We start from the raw sequence: 21,171 nt of genomic DNA, 5'->3' as shown, positions 1-21,171 counted from the left end.
CAGCCCTGAAGCTCCACATGTGTCCTGGCTCCCTCCCCACTCTCAAGTTTGCCAAAGCATAAAATCAAGTATTCCCCAGGCCCTGACTCTCCTCAGCCTCTCTGGGTGGGAGCCCTCTTCAGACCTAGATTCTGCTCTCACATCTCCCAGCCAATGGGGCTGGTCTCTCAAACTCAAAACCCCTATCTCCATTTCCTGGAGGAGCCGCACCATACACAGGCGTCTTCCCGGGCAGGATAACAATGATGAGCTGTAGTCCCGAGTAGGTGTTCTTGAGATGCCGGAACATGGGCTCCACGCTGTCTGCACCCTGCGCGTATTTGCAGAAACAAGGCTGGCCCTGGATGGGCATCCCTGCATCCTTGGAAATCTTACGAAGCTGGTCTGTGAAGTTCCTGCAGGGCATTGGAAAGAGGGAGGGGGGAGTGGGAGGGAAGCACTAAGAGCCTGCCAGCCTAGGAGAACTGCTGAATACATCCTCAGGGCTCAGAGCTCCTCTCATCTGGGGGAGGGTGAGCCCTGGCTTTCCTTTAGGAGGTGGCCATTGGGCTGATATTTCAAAGATTCATCTCCCCCCTCAAACTCCCTAACCACAACTTAATTCATTTGGTGTAAGGCTTCAAGAAGCAGCGTAACATAGTGGAAAGAGCCCTGAATTTGGAAGAGGAAGATTGCTATTCAGACTCTGGTTCTGCCCCTTGCTCTAATTTGGGACCTTGGCCATTTCTTTATGTCTTTGGGCCTCTTCCTATTGTAAAAGGAGGGAAATGGAATAGATTATTTTCTAAGACCCCTTTCAGTTCTCTCTAAATTCATGATTCAAATCCTGTGATTACTTTACAAATTCAAACACCTCTGTGAGGATTCAGACAGCTAAGGATCACACTAAGATGGCTATTAGCCCAGATGACAGAATTGGGACCTGAAAGTGTGGAAAGGGTGAATGAACCAAAGTCAAAAAGATGGAACCAAATAGTGATAAACATGAAGCCCTATCCTCAGGCTTGGTGTGGGGGTGGAGGTGATGGAGAATGGACAACATACATAGTCATTTGAAAAGCAGTTCACTGGACACATGTTTTCAGTAGGAGTTTGAACTAGTGTAGGCTCAATATGAGGCAAGAATATAATATGGCCACTAAAAAAATCTAAATGGAGTTTGGACTGCTTTAACAGATATCTAATTGAGGCTTCAAAATAAATTAGGTTGCCTTTCTTGGGCAGCCCTCAAATGTGTTGTATTTTGGAAACACTTTAAGGATGAGTGTGTCCATGAAGGCAAGGAGGACAGAGGATGCCAGAAATCATGTCATATGAGGAAATAGCTTGAAAGAATAAAGGATGTTGAGGCTACAGAAGAGAAGACCACTGGAAGATACAATAGCTGTTGTCAAATATCTGTGACAGCTCTAATGCAAAAAGATATTGGAGTTATTCTTCTGAGCCCTAGAGGGCAGAACTAGGAGCAATGGGGAGGGGGAGGAGAAGGAGGGAAGAGTTACAGGGAAGCTGACTTTGGCTCAATCTAAGGAAGAACTTTTTTCATAACAAAGGCCCCAAGGGATTGAGGCGGGGCCTCCAAGCAGCAGAGGCCCAAGTCCAAACCAGACTGGAGTATAGAGGGTTCCAAGAGGCAGAACAATCCTCTCAGTTTATCAGTTGCTTGTATATACAAAGTTTTATCCCCTTTTCTTGTCTCTAAATGAGCCTTGTAGACAATCTCCTGGCCTACCTGGGACAGAACTAATCTTCTTCAGAATCTCTTCCTGCAAGGTCAGGTTATAAAATCAGGGAATTCCCAGGGAGGTGGGTGAATGTATGCATGTGTATGTTGGGTGGGGTCTGAGAGAAGCTGCCCTCAGGGATGTATTTGGGATGAGATAGGGACATTAAATAAAGATCCTTTCCCTCCCCACCCCAACCTTGTAGACTATGTCTTTCCTACAGTAGCTCTGGGAAATATCTTAACAAGACCCAACCCAGTAAGAGGGAAAAGGCAGAATGTTATGAAAATTGGTCTTGGAGAGCTTAGTGGGGTATCCTAGCCCACCCTGAGTTCCTTACTTCAGCACCTCTTCCCGACACTGCTTCTGGGGTGCAAAGCAGGCAATGGCCCAGACTTTGATCTCAATTCCATTGTAGAACTGCTTTCCTCTCATGTCCCATACACCTTGGTTGGGTGTGGCGATGGCTCGGTTCTGAGAGCATGGATAAAAGATAACCCATAGGTTACTAACAACTTGAGTTATCCTAAGCAAACCCCAGGACACTGTTCCTCCTTTCTCCCCACCCTGTTAAGTCAGATGGCTACTAGACAAGTCCATGCTTCCCAACCCCTGCCCCCCCCCCCCCAACATAATCTTCTACTCCCTGTCCCCAGGTATTCTCTGTTATTAAACAGGAGTCAGATGCACCCTGCTTGGTTCATTGATTCCTGTACGAACTCACCCGTCCACCATACTGCAGGATTGGAGCTGGGAGTACTCGACCAGTCACTTCAGTCATATCATCTCTCACTTTGATCCCAAACTCCTGTATGTATGGGTCTAGATTGTAGCTGGCATTCTTCATCTGTTTGGAAACCAAGATCAAGGAAAGTGAAGGTTGGGGATCACATAGTGGTGCGGGATGTGTGTGAAGGAAATTAGGGAAGAAGTCTAATTAAAACCAGGCAGCAGAGCATCAATGAAATTGAAGATTCTGCTCTCTCCTGCCTTTGAACTAAGGTATTGTGGAAGGTGTCTAAACATGGGGCTAGGGGATTAGAGTGGGGTTTGCTGTGGGAAGGAACAGGATAGGAGAACAGCACAGGGGAGAAGACAAGAAGAGCTCAGTCTGAAGAATTAAGGCAAATAGGAATGAAAGTTTCTCATACTCTATTTTGTCAAGCTTATATGGGTTCCTTCAAAGGCAAATTCTAAGGCCTGCAGCAAGGATCCTAGGACCTAATTCCATCTTTACTAGCCCCCCCCCCCCCAAATTTTCTTCAGGAGCAGAAGAATCTAGGTGTCCTCTCTAAAGAGCCCTCTTACCAGGCGGCTGATCTCCTCCTGCCTGTCCGGGGCTGACCTTGCAGTAGCTTTGATCATGGTTGAAGTCTGATTGTCTGTCAGCTTCTTGATACAGCGCTGTCCAGCCACAATGTTACAGACCTGGAGAACACAGGCATGTACACACACACACACACACACACACACACACACACACACAGTTTATGGAACCTTTCCCACTCTTGTGCCCACATCTCATCCTTTTGTAGGATAAGAACCCAGACTTCAGACCTTATTTCAACCCCCTAATCAGATCCAAGAAGAGACAGAAGGTCAACTTTATGTATGAGCAGTGTACTGTACTTTGTTATGCAGGTTTGCCCCACTTTAAGAAAATTCTAAAGGTATGAAAATCAAAACTTATGAAATAGATTAAGTGATGATACTTGTATTACAAAAGAATTCTTTACAAAAGAGTTCTTCTAAATATTCAGCTCCCTTAGCACATTATAGAAATTGGATTTATACTCAGCTTTGGGGTGGAATTACATTTAGTCAACATTTCTTTCTTCATATTAATGAAATGGGATGGATAAGCATAATCCTCAAACTGACCAAGTCCCTGTCCTGACTATATGATTTTAGTTAAGTCTCTTCTCAGACTCAGTTACCTTATCATTGAATGGGAATGCTACAACTGTCTGCCCTACAAAGCTTCTACATTTATCAGAGACAATCTATGTAAGTTCTGTAAGTATTAGGAATTCTAGCTGCCTGTCAGTTCCCTGAGGACCAGGATTGGGACTGTTACCCTTTCTGGAAAGAGGATGACCCAATGGGATGTGAGTCATCCCTTTCTTAAATATATTCAGGCTCATTAGTTACTAGAGCATTGCTACCTAGTGAGCTCCATGAGTCTCACTCTTGAATCTAAGTATAGGGTCCTCTAATCAGTAGGCATGCAATGAACACTTGTTGAGTTGAGCAAAGCTTTCTGAAGTTGTCACTTCCTTCCCCTCCCCCCAACCTTCTACTCCTCCCCTTCCCTACCACATTGACTCAGGTGGCTAACAATATTCCCTAGACTTTAATAGGGGGGAGTGAGCTATAACATGGCTTGCTAATAAACCTTGCTAAGAAGAGGAGAGATGAAGACTCATCAACCAGAGATCAATCATTTGCTGTTAAAAAAATCCACACTTTGCTAGCTAATTAGGAAGACAGAGAATATTTGAGGCTATCCACTTAGACAGCAGCCCTGACATAGGTAAATTCTAGAACTGCCAAGCAACTGAACTCTACTGCAGAGAGCACAACTCCAATGGTCTGGCCATGTTGTTGGAATGCCAAACATTCACTTGCCTAAGAAACTATTTTACAGAGAACTCACACAAGGCAAGCACTCACATGGAGGTCAGAGGAAGCCATACAAGGACACTCTCAAGGTCTCTCTAAAGAACTTTGGAATCGATTTTGAGACATGGGAGACACTGGCACAAAACTGCCCAGCAAGGCATACCCTCATCAAAGAAGGTGCTGTGCTCTATGAGCAAAGCAGAATTGCTGTAGGTCAAAAGAAAAGTGAAATGTCAAGTTTCAATATCTTCACTTCAAATGTTCAAATGGACTATTTGTGCCTGACCTATGGTAGAGCCTTCCAAGCTTGGATTAGTCTGATCAGCCAGAATGGACACACTGTACCTTGACTTCACTTAATGATGCCATTTTGATCTTCTTCAAGTATGAAGGACAACAACCAATCAGACTACAGGCTCAAGTGGGAAGGATTGAAAGAAAATTATAATAAATTATACTTCTGTTTGCACTCTTACGGTTCTGGTTAAATTTCTAAGGAAAGCAAAGCTTTATAGCTTTTATGACAAAGTACTTTCATTTCTATGATGTCATTTGATTCTTATGTCCACCCCATAAGGAAGAGAACAAAAAAAACCCAACACCATAACTCAAAAGACCCACAAAAAGTTGTCCTCAAAACAAGCCTTTTGAAATTATAATTCAAGTATTGTTACCCTCATTTTACAGGTGAGGGAAAGAGGCTTAGAGATTTATTTGCCCAAGAACACCCTAGTACTGAGACTTAAATCTAGACCTTTGGTATCCAGGTTTCTATAATACAATACTGGTCTGGAGATGTTGGTTATATTTAGCTTGTGATGTGGAAATTCAAAAACTACAAACAGTAGGCTACAAACATCAAAAAGAAGGCAGGAATTTCAAATGATATTCTTTGGGAATAAAAATTTAAACAGAAACAGAATTAACTAGTTAATCTTTATTCCCTAGAACTGATATTAACTCTCTGTATTCCCTAAAACTTGGATTTGCAGAATTTCTTGGCACCCAATTATTACTCTCCAATTATTTCAATCTCAATTTCACTGAGTTTTCAAAAACTAAGCACTTTATTTCTACTCCCCTTCTTAATTCCTTTCCTGTTCTCTCTAGAATCTCACTCCCTTCTATGATGTGTTTTTTGGGGGGTTTTGGGTCTTAAAAGATAACTAGATTTTTACCTTGGAAGTAACCACAGAGCCCATTTTCACTCCCTCCCTTTGGCAGCTTTGCTCTCTTACAGATTTCATAGCTCCCCTCAAAGTGGCAAGAAAAAAAGCTTCAGATACCAAGGGAGCTGGTCTGGACTCTTGCTGGAAGATCCAGTAAAGAAAAACACATGAGACCTTTTGAATCAGGGGGTGAAAACAAGGACATGGCCACTGACATTTCTCTTTGTAGACCCATTAAAGCAGAAGGGAGAGATGCACTGAGGCAAAAATAGCTCATCTTCTCTTTATTTGCTTCTGGGGATATTTTTTAACTTATACAATAATGTTTAAGTATTGCCTATTAAAGAACAACTCTTTATCTTTTGTAACTGGTTTCCGTATTTGCCAACAACCCTGCCCACTTATGTTTAATATTTTAAAGCAAGATGTTATAGCTTGTGACCTAAACATTTTTCAAAAGGAATACATCTTTCAGTAAGAGTAATTGGGGGGCAGCTAGGTAGCACCGGCCTTGGAGTCAGGAGTACCTGAGTTCAAATCCGACCTCAGACAATAATTACCTAGCTATATGGCCTTGGGCAAGCCACTTAACTCCCCATTGCTTTGTAAAAACAAAAATCCTAAAAAAAAAAAAAGAGTAATTGGGAAAATAGAATTCAGTTTATAGGTTAACATTTTGGAAGCACATCTCTTTTACAGAGTAAGGCCCACCTGCATGATCAAAAGGTTTTAGGTCCTGTGGGACTCCAGCAACAGAAAGTGGGGAAGAATAAAAGTGTAAGAAGGAGGGGTCTAGGTCTCTTGACACCTCAATTCTGAAGAAATTGTTCAAAAAATCCTCTATTAATCACTAAATTAAATAGCCTGTGCCACTGATTTGGAGTGGGTATGAAAAACATGGCAGCTTTGTGATCTAGGGACAGGTAGAGATTACAGAAGTACTAGGTTCTATTTACCCTAATCCACCTAATGTCTCTAGAGAAGTCACTCAGACCCTTCAGTTTCCGAGTCTCCAAAAGGGGAAGGCATGAGGAAAAGAAGGCAAGAGGGTGGAAAGGCATTGGAGAAGGCTGGAAAGGTATGGGAGAGGGATTCAATGGAAAGGAGGAACCTCAGGGTGGCTAGGTGGAACAGTGGATAGAGCACCGACCCTGGAGTCGGTTCTTGAGTTCAAATCCAGCCTCAGACACTTATTAATTACCTGGCTGTGTGGCCTTGGGCAAGCCGCTTAACCCCATTGCCTTGAAAAAAAGAAAGAAAGAAAGAAAGAAAGAAAGAAAGAAAGAAAGAAAGGAAGGAAGGAAGGAAGGAAGGAAGGAAGGAAGGAAGGAAGGAAGGAAGGAAGGAAGGAAGAAAGGAAGAAAGGAAGAAAGGAAGAAAGGAAGAAAGGAAGAAAGGAAAGAAGGAGGAGCCTCACCTCCAAAGGCAGGTAGGTATGTTTTTGTTCCTGGCCCACCTGCAGGCATGGCAGGTGGGGGTATTTAAGTTGTAGGTTGTACTTCTGCTTGAAATACTGGGCCACAGTACATTCTACTGTCTGTCCACTCTCCAACTGTAAGGGAAACCTAAGGGGGAAGGAAGCATGTCAGCAAATTATCTTCCCCACCCCCAACAACATCCCTACTCCCCCCCCCCCACTTCTAGAAATATGAGGCTCTTCCTACTTTCTCTGACCATTGCTACATTCCCAAATGTAAAGGGAAGAACTAAAGTAGGTAGGGCTAAGAGTAGAAATGGAGGAGAGTAAGAGTCAGGCAGACTTTGAGCCTTATGAGAAAACATACAAGCCAGATACAGTACTGAGCTCCAAAGACATAGGGCAGGAATTTCACATATCTAAGTTCCCCCCAAAGAGATAGGCTAATGAGGGCCAAATGCCTTGCCCCTTTTATTCTAATTCCTCACTCCTACTCCCCTTCTAGCCAAAGGTGACCAGGAAAGTTTCGGTCTTTTGCCCCAATTTCAGGGAAAATCCCAGCAGTTTCTGAAAGGTCTGAAGCTAGAAAGTAGAAAGATCTGTGATGAGACAGGAGGTTGTTTCTGCCTCTGTGTGTGTGTGTGTGTGTGTATGTGTATGTGTATGGCAGGTGGGAAGGCCATGGGATAACAAAAGCACACAACCACCCCGGGACAGACAGATGGGCCAAATCCCAGGGCTCATATCTAGAAGAAGGGCTATCAGGTTTCTGGGTCCTCTACCACTTCCCTCGTGCCCCCATCCTAGCAGCTGGGTAATCACTCGGCATCCGCTCCTGGATGTATGCCAACAACCCTGCCCACTTACGTCTGGTGGCTGGCAGGCCGGCGGGTGACGTTACATACTCGGTATTTCCTCTTCATCTGCCCACAATGGGTCACCTCTACCTTCAGGCCTGGGTGGAGAGGGAGGAGGAAGATAGAGAAATTGGAGAAATTTTAAGGGAGGAGTCCCACCATGAACAGGCTCAGTACCACTCTCTCCTTAATCTACCCAATATCACAATTGGCAATTTTTATACCTCAACACACTGTTCTCCCTCTGGTGGAATGCCCACTCTGTCTCCAACCTCATCATCAGTAATACTAACCTTTGATCTCCTTGGTGAATCTAACTCTCTGGGAGTCAGTGAGTGGCTTGGGCTGCTCATCAATGTTCCTTATGTCAAGCACCTCACACATGAACTCAATTACTGGCTGTGCTTTGTAGAAAGCTGTGGCCGAAACTGCAAGGATAAGGGAGAGAACAATCAGAGAAAAACTGAAGGTCTGACTAGGGGGACATGACCCTTCAAAGGGGGAAAGGTTCGTATGTCATAGACTCCCAGGATTTAAAGCTCAAATTCAAGATTCCTTATGTCCACTGCTTCTCATACTGGAATGGAGAGTTATTTCAAGGGGACTGAGAAGCCATATACCACAGCACTGACTATTATCACTTTGATCTTTATTTAGCTCCAACAAAATACACATCGTAACTTAGTATAATAAATAGACAAACATGCCCTCTGTGGATTAAATAAATATATCTTGCACCTCTATGTACTATTACTTTTTAAACATGTTGATGCTGTTATGATGAAATACAAACTCATTGAAAGTATTACAGAAGCAAAGGTAGCTTATCACATGGTATTTCCTTCCTCAAAGTATACAATAATTATAATGGGGATGAAGGTCTGTGCTGAAGTTAAAAAGGGCTTCCCCATAATTAAAAAGGTTTGAAACTATGGGTTTAGATAGAGGGATTTCTGGCTCCTCTAGAGCAAAGTATAGGACAAGAGGGGGAGGGTGGAGAAGCACTGACACTGACAGATAGAGCTAGGAAGATGCCCCCCCACCCCCACCTCTGTCACTCACCATCAATATTCAACATCATTTTCCACATGGCTGGCCGAACAGACTGGTGAAAGCCGAACCAGACTTCACGCCCTCCCCCCAGAGGGTGGTAGTATCCCTCAGGGGGTGAGAAGAAGGAACGGCCAACAGGGGTGTACCTAGGAGGGATGGGTAGAGACCTGGTCCCTCCAACATACCTCAATCAATCCCCTCCCCACCCAGTAAGGAAAAACACTGGGCCAAGAGATTGGACACCCAGGTTCTAATTCAAATTCTTCCTCCTCCCCGGTTTGTATCCAGGGGAAAGAATACCTGTCCCTTGCTAGGTTCCAGGCTCCCCTTTCCTTTCCAAGAGGGATGGATTCAGAAAGTACCAAGGAGAAAAAACATGGGAAGGATTTAGAACCCTTTGGAAAGGAGAGATGATGGGAGATGTTTCTTTTACACTCACTTTCCTATGTCTGGGAAATAAGAATAAAGTCCTGGGAGTTGGGTAGGGGGCTAATAATTCTTATTCAAGGCCTTTACTTGTTACCACAACATCCAAAATACCCTTCCCATTCAACCTGAATAACTTCTTTCCCTATCCCAGCATGACCTTCTCCACAAACTGAGCAATGGTCATCTGCTCAGAGTGCCAGGGAGTCCCCTCATCCAAGTACCTCATAGATGCCAGGTGCCTCATGGCTACATCCAGGGCCTGCACAGACTCCAGGGGGACAGGGATCTGGCCACTGACCAGGGCCTCATGGAGCATACGCCAGCTGACAATGGCCATCCATTTAATGGAAACCTTGAAGATTCGATCCTTCCCTTCTCCAGGGATTGTCACCTCAAAGTCCACCTTTGGGAGGAAATCCAGTAAAGGAAGGGAACAGAGTTAGCTAATATTTATATCCTTGTCCCTACTTACCCCTACTAGCCTGCAAAGTCCATGAGGTCAGGAATCACATTTTACCTAAACTTTCTGTCTCCCCAGATCCCAACAAAGGATTATACACATAATAGAAACATGACAACTACTTAAAGAATCAAAGTCCTCCTACTCTTAGATCCTCAATTCACCCGGAAAACAACTTCTTCAGCTAACCAGTGTCTTTATAAACAGGCCATCCTATTACAAGCCTGCCTTTAGTCCTAGCTCAGCCAATCTTTGGGACCTGAGGGAGGGACAGGAAGTTGACAAATGCTCTCCTGAAGGAAGTTCTTTAGATCAAATCTTCATCCCATCCAGTGAGATCCAAGAGGCCCCTGTTTCAGGTAAAGTACTTTAGGTTGAGTCAAGTAAGAAGGTTTTGAGCTTAGACCTCCCAAGGCCATGCTGTGGGTTATAGATCTCCCCTCCCCACCATTGTGTTCTGGAAACACATTAATCCCATACAATTTCTGGTCCCTTACTCTCTCATTGCCAATGGGCAAGGCAGTAACTGTATAGATGTTCTTCTTCCCATCATAGACAGGTTTCCGGTCACCAAAAATCTGTGGCTTGAAGTGCTGAACCATATACTCCACCACCTCTCTATAGGGGAGAAGAAGAGAGAAACTCATAGAGTCCTTAGTTTCAGAAGGTCTTAAGAAATCACCTATCACTGTCCCTCAATCTTCAGTAGTCAAGGGGAAAATGCAACCCAGGGCCACAAATGCACTTAACAATAATGTTTCATGAGATAGAATGCTTCACAATTTATGAAGCATTTACCACTACCACCCCCACCTCCACCCCTGCCCATAACAACCCTGTGAGAAATAATTACTATCCAGGAATGATTATCCCCATTTTATAGATGAAGAAACTAAGGTTCAGTGGGTCAAGTGACTTTCTCAGGATCACTCAGTTAAACAGTATCAGAGCTGGATTCAGGCCTTCCCCTTCCAACAACTGTGGATGTAGCCACTCCAACATTTTCTCTCACCCTCAATTCTAGTATGTGAGTTATGAATATACCCGTTAGTATTATAGGCCAGGGTTTGGGAGTTCCACCCTACAACTCTTTCTGGAGCTCAGAATTTGGTTTAGCTAGAAGAAGGAACACTCTTTGTATTCCCAAGAGGGTCATGATAAAATAGAGAAGCGTAAGACAACACCCAACCCTCCATCCTGGGAACTGTTCCTTAGGGCCTATGCCTTCTCATCTCATTCCTTAGATTTGGTCAGGGGTAAGGGAGGAGGCAGGGACAAAATACACAGTCTGCCCACAGTGTGGGGCAGAAGGGAGAAGGAAAAGAAGGAAGGAATATGGACTCAAGGTCTTGCCTTAGTCAAGAGGAGGGACAGACAGGGAGTCACAAGTCAAGGCAGAAGGATTCCAAGTGAAATAGAAGAACAAGGGGGTCCCAAGTTAGGGAAGGAAATGATAGGGGTTCTCGAAAAAGAGGGATAAAAGGAATAAGAGATAAAGAGAAGAAAAAGAGATGAAGAGAGATAAAGACTTCCAAGTCGGACAGGAAAGAGACAAGGGGTCTAAATCAGGGAGGGAAGAGGACTGAGTTCTGAGTTGGAGAAGGGAGGAGAGAATGTGTGGGGGTAGGATGGGAAAGGGGAGGTTCCAGAAAGGAAAAAAGAGAACTTGTAAACTAAGGGTTGAGATTTGAAGGGACTGAAATACTTGCCTTACCTGTTGACTCTGCGGGGACACTTGTCCGGTTTGATGTCCACCTCATAGTGGTAGACGTCGATTTTGGGAATGTCTACCTCGAAATAGTTGGCCAAGAGCTTGATGGGCTTGCCTACGGTGCCTATCCCAGGCCGTCTGGGGGCCTGGAACACCTGCTGCAGGGGAGGCAGGTAGGTGCCTGCAGCTATAGGGAAACAGTGCAAAAGAGCTCAGACAGAGAAGCCACCATTGTCTTGTCAACTCATTTCATTTCAATTCATCAACCAGTAAGAGTCAAATCAAGGAGAAATCCCTTTTAACTTGGGGGAGCAGGGTTTGTTAGGGAAGATTTCACAAAAATTTAGATTCAAAATGGGCTTTGAAGAAACAACCACGTATCCTGGGGTAAACAGGGTCCAGTTTGCCCAGGGGAGGTGACTAGTTATTATGGTCTGGTCTCTTCTAATGAAGCCTCCACCAGGTGCATGAGGCCCGGATAGAGCAGGTGCTTGTTTGAAGGGTTTTACACATCTGACTATTGGGGAAAGCTCTTACTACTATCTAACATCTTAGTGCAAATTCAAACACTATCTACTATATCTAAAGATTCAGCTTACCCTTTAACCTGACCTTGGGGCTTCAAGGGACTAGCATTCTGTACCTAGTGTCACCTAGGAAAGCTGGCCAGAGGGAGCCCCTGGGACACAGAGTTTCTGGGTCTTTCAAAGGAAGAAAGCCTAGGGAAGTCTGGGAGGTAGGAGGGGAAAGATATTCTTTGTAAGATGCTTTTAACCCACATCCCCCTCATCCACCCCCCCCCCCAGTTAGATGTCTAATTTTCCCTACTTCAATCAGGGCCTAAAGTCTGCCTTCTGCTTCCCTCCTCCCCCTAGCTCTCCATAGCAAAAGCTCCAAGTCTTCTCCTCTTTCCTTCCCTTCCTCTCCCTCCCTCCAGAATCGATTCCTGCAGACAGACAGAAGGGGCCCTAGGGGCGGGGCCAGCTTTGGCCTCTCCGATCCCCCTGGGTTTCCAAGGCTGCCGGTTTGGTCTGCCTTTCTTTCTCCCTTCCACTGAACACCCCCCCCCCCAATCCCATTCTCCAGCTGGGGGAAGGGGGTCACTGTCAGACTCTGAGCCTGCTTTGTCTTCCTTCTGTTATTGTTTAATCTCACTGGGGTCCCAGGGCCTGGGGGAGGGTGGGGTAATAAAACCAGCCCAGATCAGACACAGGGAGACAGACAAGACACCTCCCCCCAGGCTCAGCTTTCACTGTCTGGACACCAGGGCCCCTCCCCCCAGCCAACACCAAAAACTACTGTCCTATCCCTTGTGGGGGGGTGGGGGGATAGGTCAAGGAGAGTTCAGAGTAAAGGAGGGATAATGGGGGCACTACAGCTCCCACATTCCTACTGTCCCCTCCTAGTCTCAGAGTCCAAAGGAGATTCCCTCTTTCCTCCTCCAACATCCACCTGCATACAAAGCCCTCTCCATCAGTTCCTCAACTCAATACTGTTCTGGAAACTGGGAAGGCCCCCAGTGCTAGGCCCCTACTTTCCCCAATCCCCTTAATCCCTAAGGCTCCCAGAGGGCTGTCCGAGCCCAGATTCTAGGCCAACTTCCAGGGGACTAAAGTGCCACCTCCCTACCTGCCCAGCCTAGGGAGAAGTTAGCTCCCTCTCCCTCCTGCCTTGTCACCCCTGCAACAAGCAAAGGCCAAGCCAGACACACATGCAGACGTGTAGGGGAGAGCAAATGCTAGAGACCCAGCTGCAGAAGCTGACATGGTGCCTGACACACAGGAGACAATCAATAAATGGTTGTTGACTATATGAATGAACAATAACAAAGAGTCATATAAACCCAGGTCCACATAGAACTCTATAGATTCAGACCTAGAATCACAAACTGCTGGAGCTCGAAGGGGCCCCTTTCGTTTGATGGATGAAGAAACCCTGCCTCAGAAAGAAGAACCCAAGGTTACACAACCACAAAGCTCAGGCCCTGTTCTTCTGACCCGCTCTTTCCACTATACCAGGCTAGACAGATGCAAATGTAAAGCACACACAGACACACACACGCACAGTCGCACAGATGCACAGACACAGAGTCAAGGTCCTTCTCTAGCCACCTACAGGTTTCTCCAGTAGCCTAAGTGGGAGACTGCCTCCCTGCCCTATTCTAATCTACCAGCTAGGGAGTAGGGTCCTGACACCAGAGACTCCTGGTCTATCACTTCTAGGGGGCCAGAGGGAGGTCAGAGAGAGTTCAGAGTAAAGCAGGGATAATGGGGGCATCCTCACTGTCCCTTCCTTGTCTCAAAGACCAAAAGACAGCTCCCTTCTTTTCTCTTCCAGGATCCAGGGTGCAGATCACACCTGCTTGCCAAGCCCTCTTCCATGAGGGGGACCTTCTTCCTACCATTCACAGCAGGATCTGGAATAGAAGTTCATCATCTGGCCCCTTGAATTTGTAGTCTAATATTTTAATAATTGCATTTTAACAAAATTAGTCACTTATTATGATACATTTTTAATTTCTACATTAATTTTTTTTCTGAGAAAGGATCCATAGGTTTTAAGTGACTGCTCAAGGGGTCCATGGATCTCCTAAAGATGAAAAATCCCAGCACTAGAACCTGCAACTGTTAAAGACTATGGCTGGAGGGCCTCAGAATACAGGTACAAAGATTTTTCTCCCTGCAGGTTGATCTCAGGTTTAGGGAGGAGCTGTCCAGATTGAGGAGTTTCAGCCATCCTGGTTCAGTCTTAGTCTAGGGCAAGACAACCATAAGCATCCCCCTCAGTCCCCCTATCCCCCCCACCCCAAACAAAACAAAACCAAAAAAATGCAGTTCAAGCTCCTGAGTATCTGGGAGGAGGAGAGTCACAGCAGCCTGGGAGACAGAGGAGGGGCAAGCAGGCTGACTCCAAGGGGTGCCCTCCACCCCCACCTTCTCCTCTCTCCCAGGGGCTGACAGACGGGACTTTGTGATGCAGATGAGGGACTGGAACCCTGGGTCTCAGAGCTGGGGGAAGAGGGATGGCCAGTCACACAAAGGGGGTGGTGGTGCAGTAGACAGGATCGGGGAGATAATAACCCTCCAATACCTGGTTTCCACTCTTTTGTGGGGCTCCTCATGCCCACATGCTCCTGGGTGGGCAGAAGCCTAGCTCAAGGGCTCTGGGGTCACTTCCCAGATCTCTGAAAGACTCAGTATTTCATTCTCCCACCCCTAATCCTACTACCTGATTTCAGCAATATTTCTGAGTGGAGATAGAGACCTGGAACTAGTGCTTAGAGATTTTGAGAAGGAAGAAAATCAAAGGTTAGTTATATACAATAGAGCCATGTGTTAGATGCAGGTTTCTTTTGAATAAGATCATACTGAAGTCCGAACAAAAATCATCACCTTGCACAAATTGATCTATCAATCAACAATTTAAATCAAATACCTACTATGAGACACCTCCCCATATAAAAGAACATGTACAAAGGTCCATGTATAAGGGCATACACACAATCATGCCTGGGCACCGATAGGTCTAGAGAGAAAAACAGTTCTGCAGAAGCCCAAGAACCTGAAAGTATCAATCTTCTCAGAAAGGAAACCAAGCAAATTTGTGCCCCAAGAGACCACCCTTCCCCCCCCAACAGGAAAGGAAAGTCCTCAAGGGCTTTCATGGGTGAGGATCAAGGAAAACAGCTCTTGCTCTCCCCAATCTAGGGTGTCTAGATTAAGTGGTTCCCTCAGAGGTTGGGGTTCTTCAAACAAAAGCTATCTGACAATTTATTTGGAATGCTTTTCCAAGTAACAACCGGAAAAAAAAAGTCAGAGGCCCTACCCAAGTTTGGATATCAATTGATTTCAGTACTACTCTAAAGGATGAGAATCTGAGACACCCATTCATAGGTCCAGCTACCTCCAAAGGGCATCCTATCCTCCTTTGCCAGCCAAGTGAGAAAACATATTCCTTATGCCAAGAGAAAAAAAAAGGTCTGGGTCACTGATTCTTTGTTCCAGTTCCCTCTCTTCAATTCCGTAAGACAAACATTAAACATCTACTGTATACATCATTTAGAATACTTCAAAGTAGTTGGCCACCAGTGCCATCTAAGAGCCATATTCACTGTGATAAAAGTAGCACAATAAACAGGGTCCCAGGATTTGAAAAAAAAAGACCTAAGGTAAATATTAGTCTTTGTCACTAATAGTTCTAGTTATGTGACCCTGAGCAAGTCATTTAATTTCTTTCAGCCTCAACTTCATCTGGAAAATGCATACAATAATTATATTGCCACAAATGACTACTTATATGGAAACTTTTAATGTTACAAAAATTAAAACTGCTTAAACTCAATAATACTGGTAACAATATAGTGATGCTGGAATTAGGAGAAAACTATGTTCAAATTCTGACTTAAATACTTAATAGTCCTGTGATCATAGGCAAGTCCTTTCAACCTCTATAAGCCTCAGTTTCCTCATCTGTAAAAGAGGGAAATAATACTTCAATGTGGAGCTTACAGGTTATCTAGAGTCTCAGATGAGGTCATTTTTGTAGTGTGCTTTAAAGACCAACATAAATGTCAATTATTATTATTATTATTATTATTATTAAGACAGGTCTAAAAAGTCTACATTGATATCACTTGTTATTATATAGAAAAAACAAGGGTGGAAGGGGAAAAATCCCTATCAATTTTCCAGTAACAGTCTGCAGCCTAGCCTACCAGGTATCTCCTTAAAGCTACTTTGCAAAGAGACATCCATGGAACCAGGTTGGCAGAAGTCCTAATTTTTAGCCTCCTTACATGGTAGCTGCTAGAAAAACTATAAGGGGGTTGTGGTAAGAAATGATTTGTGATTCACAAGGCTGCTGTTGGGAAAGTATTAGTCCTGGAGAGGTCACTCAATCTCTCTCATCTTTAAAATGAGAATAGCAACACCTACCTCAACAAGTTGGGTAGTTGTGAGGACTAAATGAAATATTCTAGGTGCTTTTTGAAGCACTACGTAAACGTTCTCTGTAAAGGCACCATACTGTATTGGAAAGAGCTTTGGAGTTAGGAAAGAACTGGGCCTCAAATCCAACCTCCAGCACTTGCAAATTGTGTCATCTCTCCAGCCTTTGATTTTCAAAACCTTACAAAGATGTGAACCATTACTATGACCATTAACTATCACTGACACTCTCTTAATTCTAGTCCTGTCTGGACCTGGCCCACCAATTCATGCTCCTTCATCTGAAGAAGAAATATCAGTCTTTAATGCCTCTCCTGCCCTATGGCTGGGTGGGAGAGGACCTGTCCCATCAATACTCTGATGGCCACCTAGATTGGGAAATGAAACAGGAGAGTCTCCAAACCTCACCGAGTGGCTAAACCCCAGCATTTTCAACTTCTGGATTGACTTGTCTTGGTTTCCCTCTACTGTCTCCTCCATTTCTTCTTAATCATGAAAAATGGGTCCATGAGGCTGATTTCCACCACCACAACAAAAACTGACCCACAATGGGGTTAACTTAGAAGGGACACTCCCCATCTCTGGCCCAAAGCCCCATCCTCCCCCAGTCCCCCCCAAGTGTGTATAGTGGGAGGCAGCAGGGGCCTGGATTGTTTTGTGTCCAGGCCCCTGACAGCTGCTCTGGGTGGGGGAGGGGAGAACACCGGCTGGCTCACTCCACAGACCCTTAGTGAAAGCAAGGCTGAGAAAAGGATTTTTTTTAAATGTTCTGAAATCTTGACGCTCAAAGACGTTCCAAAGGAACCAGCCTTTGTGCATGGATTTAAATTCCTGATTCTCCCCCACATGCCGAAAGGGGGAGAACCCAAAACCTCACACACCTCCTCAGAGAGAGGGGGGGAGAACGTTCCAACAAACCAAATCCAGCAGGGAAAATCAGTCCTGATGTTTGGGCAGACCGGGGCCAGAGGGGCTCTCTTCGGGTCCCAGCCCGGCACTCTGCCTCCCCATCAGTGTTCCAGTCTCTCAGGGGCCCCCTCCCCAAACCAGTGTCAGCGTCTCTTAGGGCTCGCCCCCACCCGATCAGTGTCAGTTCCCAGGCCGCTGAACCCTCACATCTGTCTCCACGAAACTGGAATCAACATCAGCTTCTAGGCCTTGAAACCCACATTTCTACCCCTTCAATCCCTCCTATGCAGAAGAGAAAGAAGCTATGCTGGCCACCCCAAACAGGAGGCGTCCCCAGGATCCGGGAAGGGGGGAAACTCCCCCAAATCCCACAGCCTATGGAGTCTCAGAGAGAGGGTCTCCTCCCCCTGCCGCCCCCGCCCCCACCCCACCCGGACCCCAAACCGACTCAACGCAGCCGAACTCTGCGCATGCTCAGGGCCTGCCCCCCCTCCTCACCCCTCACCACTTTTCCCCATCGCCCCCAGACCTCAGGTCCCTTCCCCCAATTCTACTTTTTTCAACAGTGGAACACAAGAGCCGCCTTCTCTCTCGGGATCCAGAGACTGATCCCCTAGACTGCTCTCCATCCCAGCCCCGGCTTCAATTGCGGCCTCCCTTCCCCTCCCCCACCGCAGTCCAAACACCAGGAGCATCCCCCTCCCCGAAGGCTCATCCTTCTGCCCAGACTGGGCCCCCAGTTCTCGATTCCCCGCCCCAACACTACGAACGCATTCTCCTGAGCACGAGTGATGTTTCTCCATCTCAACTTGGTGTCCCCCCATTTCTAGGGGCCTGGGTACCCCAACAACCTTAAGGTAGAACCGAAACCCCTACTCGTAGCCCTCCCCATGCTGTGCAGATTCGATTTCCCCTGCAAGCGGGAGATACCCTGCTCTCCGGAACCCCGGGCCTCGGTCCTCCCCTCGCCCCGGACGCAAGTCTCGGAATCTCAAAATGCCCTTTCTCCAAATGCCCGAGCCTCTCCGCTTCCCCGCAGGTGCACGGAAGGCTCCCCCGCCACCTCCCGGTACACTGGACCCCTTCCTCAGATTGCACACGTACCGCCCCCCCATGCACACAGCCCCCCACGCAGGTGCACAGGCCTTTCTCCCTTGTCCCCCTCCCGCCATGCACACATCCATGCCCCGAAGTCCCCTCCCCTTCGCTAGTGACACACACCCCCCACCCACATACATACAGCCCCCCCCCCAGCAGCCAGGCCTCCCCCAAACAGGCCATTACCTGCTCCCGAGGGTCCCGCTTCCATCCCATATACCCGTGCGTAGGTCAGGCGGCTGGGAGAGACTCCGGTGCACGGCGTGGGGGGGCCCGGGCCCCCGTCGCTCCCGCGGTTCCCGCTCCCGGGCCGGGCTCCGCTCCCCCCCCCCACCCCGGCTGCTCCCGCCCGCCGCCCGCCGCCGCTGCTGCAAGCTCTCGCTGCAAGCAGCCGGCCAGCCCTTAGTGCGCAGGCGCGCCCTCCCCGGGGCCGAGAGGGTGGACGGGAACAAGTCAACCCAGTCTCTGCTACAGCAACAAAGGCCAGCGGAGAGGGAAGGAAGCGGCGGCGCTCCGAGTGGCCGCGCCCCCTGCCGCCCAGTCGGAGGCGTAGCACGCCGAGCCCACGGCCGGCTCGGGGCTCCCGGCTCCGGGCCCCGCCGCCGAGCAGGTGGGATCGCCTCACACCCCGGGGCTCTTCCACCGAGGGAGGGGCCCTGCTAGACCAGCGTGGGGGAGGGGAGTCTGGAAGCCCAGAGCGCAACTCTGGCCCGGAGCCAGGATTCTCCCCGGCTCGGGAGCCCGGAATCTTTTGTCTGACGGAGGCAGCCTGGGGCAACTGTACCCTCCAGCACTGCCGCCCGCCCGAGAGATACCCGAGACCTACGTGGTTGCACCGGCCCCGATCCTAAGGGGAACTTTATTAAATGGGTCCCAGCTCGGCTACTTGCTCCCTCTGGGCCATTAGGCAAATCACGTAGTCTCTGAGCCTCAGTTCCTTCATCTGCAGAATGGAGATAATATTGACGCTACTCAGTTTCGTTGTGGAAAAACAAAAGCACTTTTCACCCTTAAGGCACCGGAGAAATGTATATGAGGATGAGGATGAGGATGACAAATTATCATTCTTAAAATATCGAAATGAAATGAACTCGGAACTGGGGAGGAAGGAGAACTGAGTCCTATTAAATCAGTTTAATCCAATGTCTTTCTTGAGCACCTACTCTATTCCTAGGTCTAGGGATACAAAGACACAAAGAGATAGTTCCTGCTCTCCAGACTACCTTATTGGGTGTGAAACAGGTACACTCGTGAGTGAATACAAAATTATAAAAATGAATACAAAATGATTTAGAAGAGGAAACTAACACCTGCGGGAATTAGACCAGATCTTTTGTAACAGGTGGTGCTTGAGTAGAGCTTTGGAGGGAGCTAGGGATTCCAGGAGAACATTCCAGGCATGGGGCACTGGGAAATCGAATGGCCTGTCTCAGGAACATCCAGCGGGTCACTCTGGCCGGACTGGAGAACGCCTGCGGAATCATATGAAGGCAGTCTAGAAAGGAAGGCTGTTAGCCAGATGGTTTCAAGTATCAAATAGGTGCATCTCTTTTATTTTATACTTCAATAATGAGCAATGGAAATTTCTTAAGCTGAGGAGTATAATGGTCAGAACGGCTACTAACTAGCTGTGCTTTAGACAAATTACCTCTCTCCGGACTTATCCCTATCTGTAAAAGTCAAGAGGATGAGATCAGATACTGAGGTTCTCTGCAGAACCGGACTTCCACAGGCCCCCAGAAGCAAAATGAGAAAGGCAATTTGGCCTTCACTGGCCATGGCAAAGTGATTGGTGATACAAGAGAGCCCTCCTCTTCTTAAATAAATAAATAGAAGCAGCAATAATAAAAAGAAACAGAATTTTGTTGTGCTCTAACCCAAAAGGATGGTTGGGACATAATCCGAATTGCTAATAGTACTTACTTTACTTTAGCAGCTAGAAAATACTTAGTTTAGTACCTAGTAAACAAGAATTAATTCAAATGTAAACTTACCAGATGACAAGCTCAACCTGTGGTACAGCTTCCTTGCCATATTCTAGGATTTTGTCCTAGGGTTTTTGATACCCAGCCTCTCCTTACATATGTCCGACAGGCTGATGTCAGAGCATGTTTTGTGATGTTTGTCTCAGCATAAAAAATGAAACAAAAGTTAGTATATGAGGGGCGGTTAAGTGACACAGTGGATAGAGCACCGGCCCTGAAGTCAGGAGTACCTGAGTTCAAATGCAGTCTCAGACACTTAATGATTACCTAGCTGTTGTGGCCTTGGGCAAGCCACTTAACCCCATTGCCTTGCAAAAATCTAAAAAAAAAGTTAGTATATGGCTAACTCATGCATGACTCTACTCAAAAAGTAGAAAATGTAAAATTTCAGAAAATGTAAAATCAAAGAACTGGGCAAACAAAAGATAAACTAAGAGAATGAATAAGATATTATAGTTGAAAAGATGCTAATACTGAACTGCCAGAAGCAATATAGATATTCGTACCAATAGTTGGAATCTAAGAAAGGGAAGCTGGAACTATCCTGGGTTATTGTCTGAACATATCTCAAACTTTAGCAGAATCTTGAATTTTTTTTACTATCTTTTTTACATCACCACTGCCTCCCAATATATTCTCTCCCTCTCCTTTTGACTCCCCAGAAAATTATCCCTTGTTTAATAAATTAATAAATGAGGGAGTCAGAGAAAAAAGGCAGTTCAGAAAAACTAACCAATATATTCACCAAGTCTGAGAGCAAATGCAAATTTCTTTAGTGAATCCTGCATATC

The 21,171-nt window shown here is 46.3% G+C and overlaps 1 protein-coding gene across 1 annotated transcript in view; it reads right to left on the bottom strand.

The window, feature by feature from the left end:
- Positions 1–18,693, bottom strand: part of AGO1 (argonaute RISC component 1) — a 29,917-nt gene extending 11,224 nt beyond the window's left edge. Inside the window, exons 1-12 of the mRNA XM_074217524.1 lie at positions 18,582–18,693; positions 11,446–11,629; positions 10,229–10,349; positions 9,493–9,674; positions 8,852–8,988; positions 8,083–8,217; positions 7,800–7,887; positions 6,933–7,080; positions 3,033–3,152; positions 2,449–2,571; positions 2,065–2,198; positions 211–395 (exon numbers count right to left, since the gene is read on the bottom strand). Of these exons, the coding sequence (XP_074073625.1) occupies positions 211–395; positions 2,065–2,198; positions 2,449–2,571; positions 3,033–3,152; positions 6,933–7,080; positions 7,800–7,887; positions 8,083–8,217; positions 8,852–8,988; positions 9,493–9,674; positions 10,229–10,349; positions 11,446–11,629; positions 18,582–18,606 (1,582 nt within the window). The 5' untranslated portion in view covers positions 18,607–18,693. The remainder of the gene's footprint in view (positions 1–210; positions 396–2,064; positions 2,199–2,448; positions 2,572–3,032; positions 3,153–6,932; positions 7,081–7,799; positions 7,888–8,082; positions 8,218–8,851; positions 8,989–9,492; positions 9,675–10,228; positions 10,350–11,445; positions 11,630–18,581) is intronic.
- Positions 18,694–21,171: the final 2,478 nt, after the last annotated feature.

The sequence above is a fragment of the Macrotis lagotis genome, chromosome 1 (assembly GCF_037893015.1).
Source record: "Macrotis lagotis isolate mMagLag1 chromosome 1, bilby.v1.9.chrom.fasta, whole genome shotgun sequence".
NCBI lineage: Eukaryota > Metazoa > Chordata > Mammalia > Peramelemorphia > Peramelidae > Macrotis > Macrotis lagotis.
Note: the sequence above shows the minus strand (reverse complement) of the source record. Positions and strands in the feature narration are given on the sequence as shown.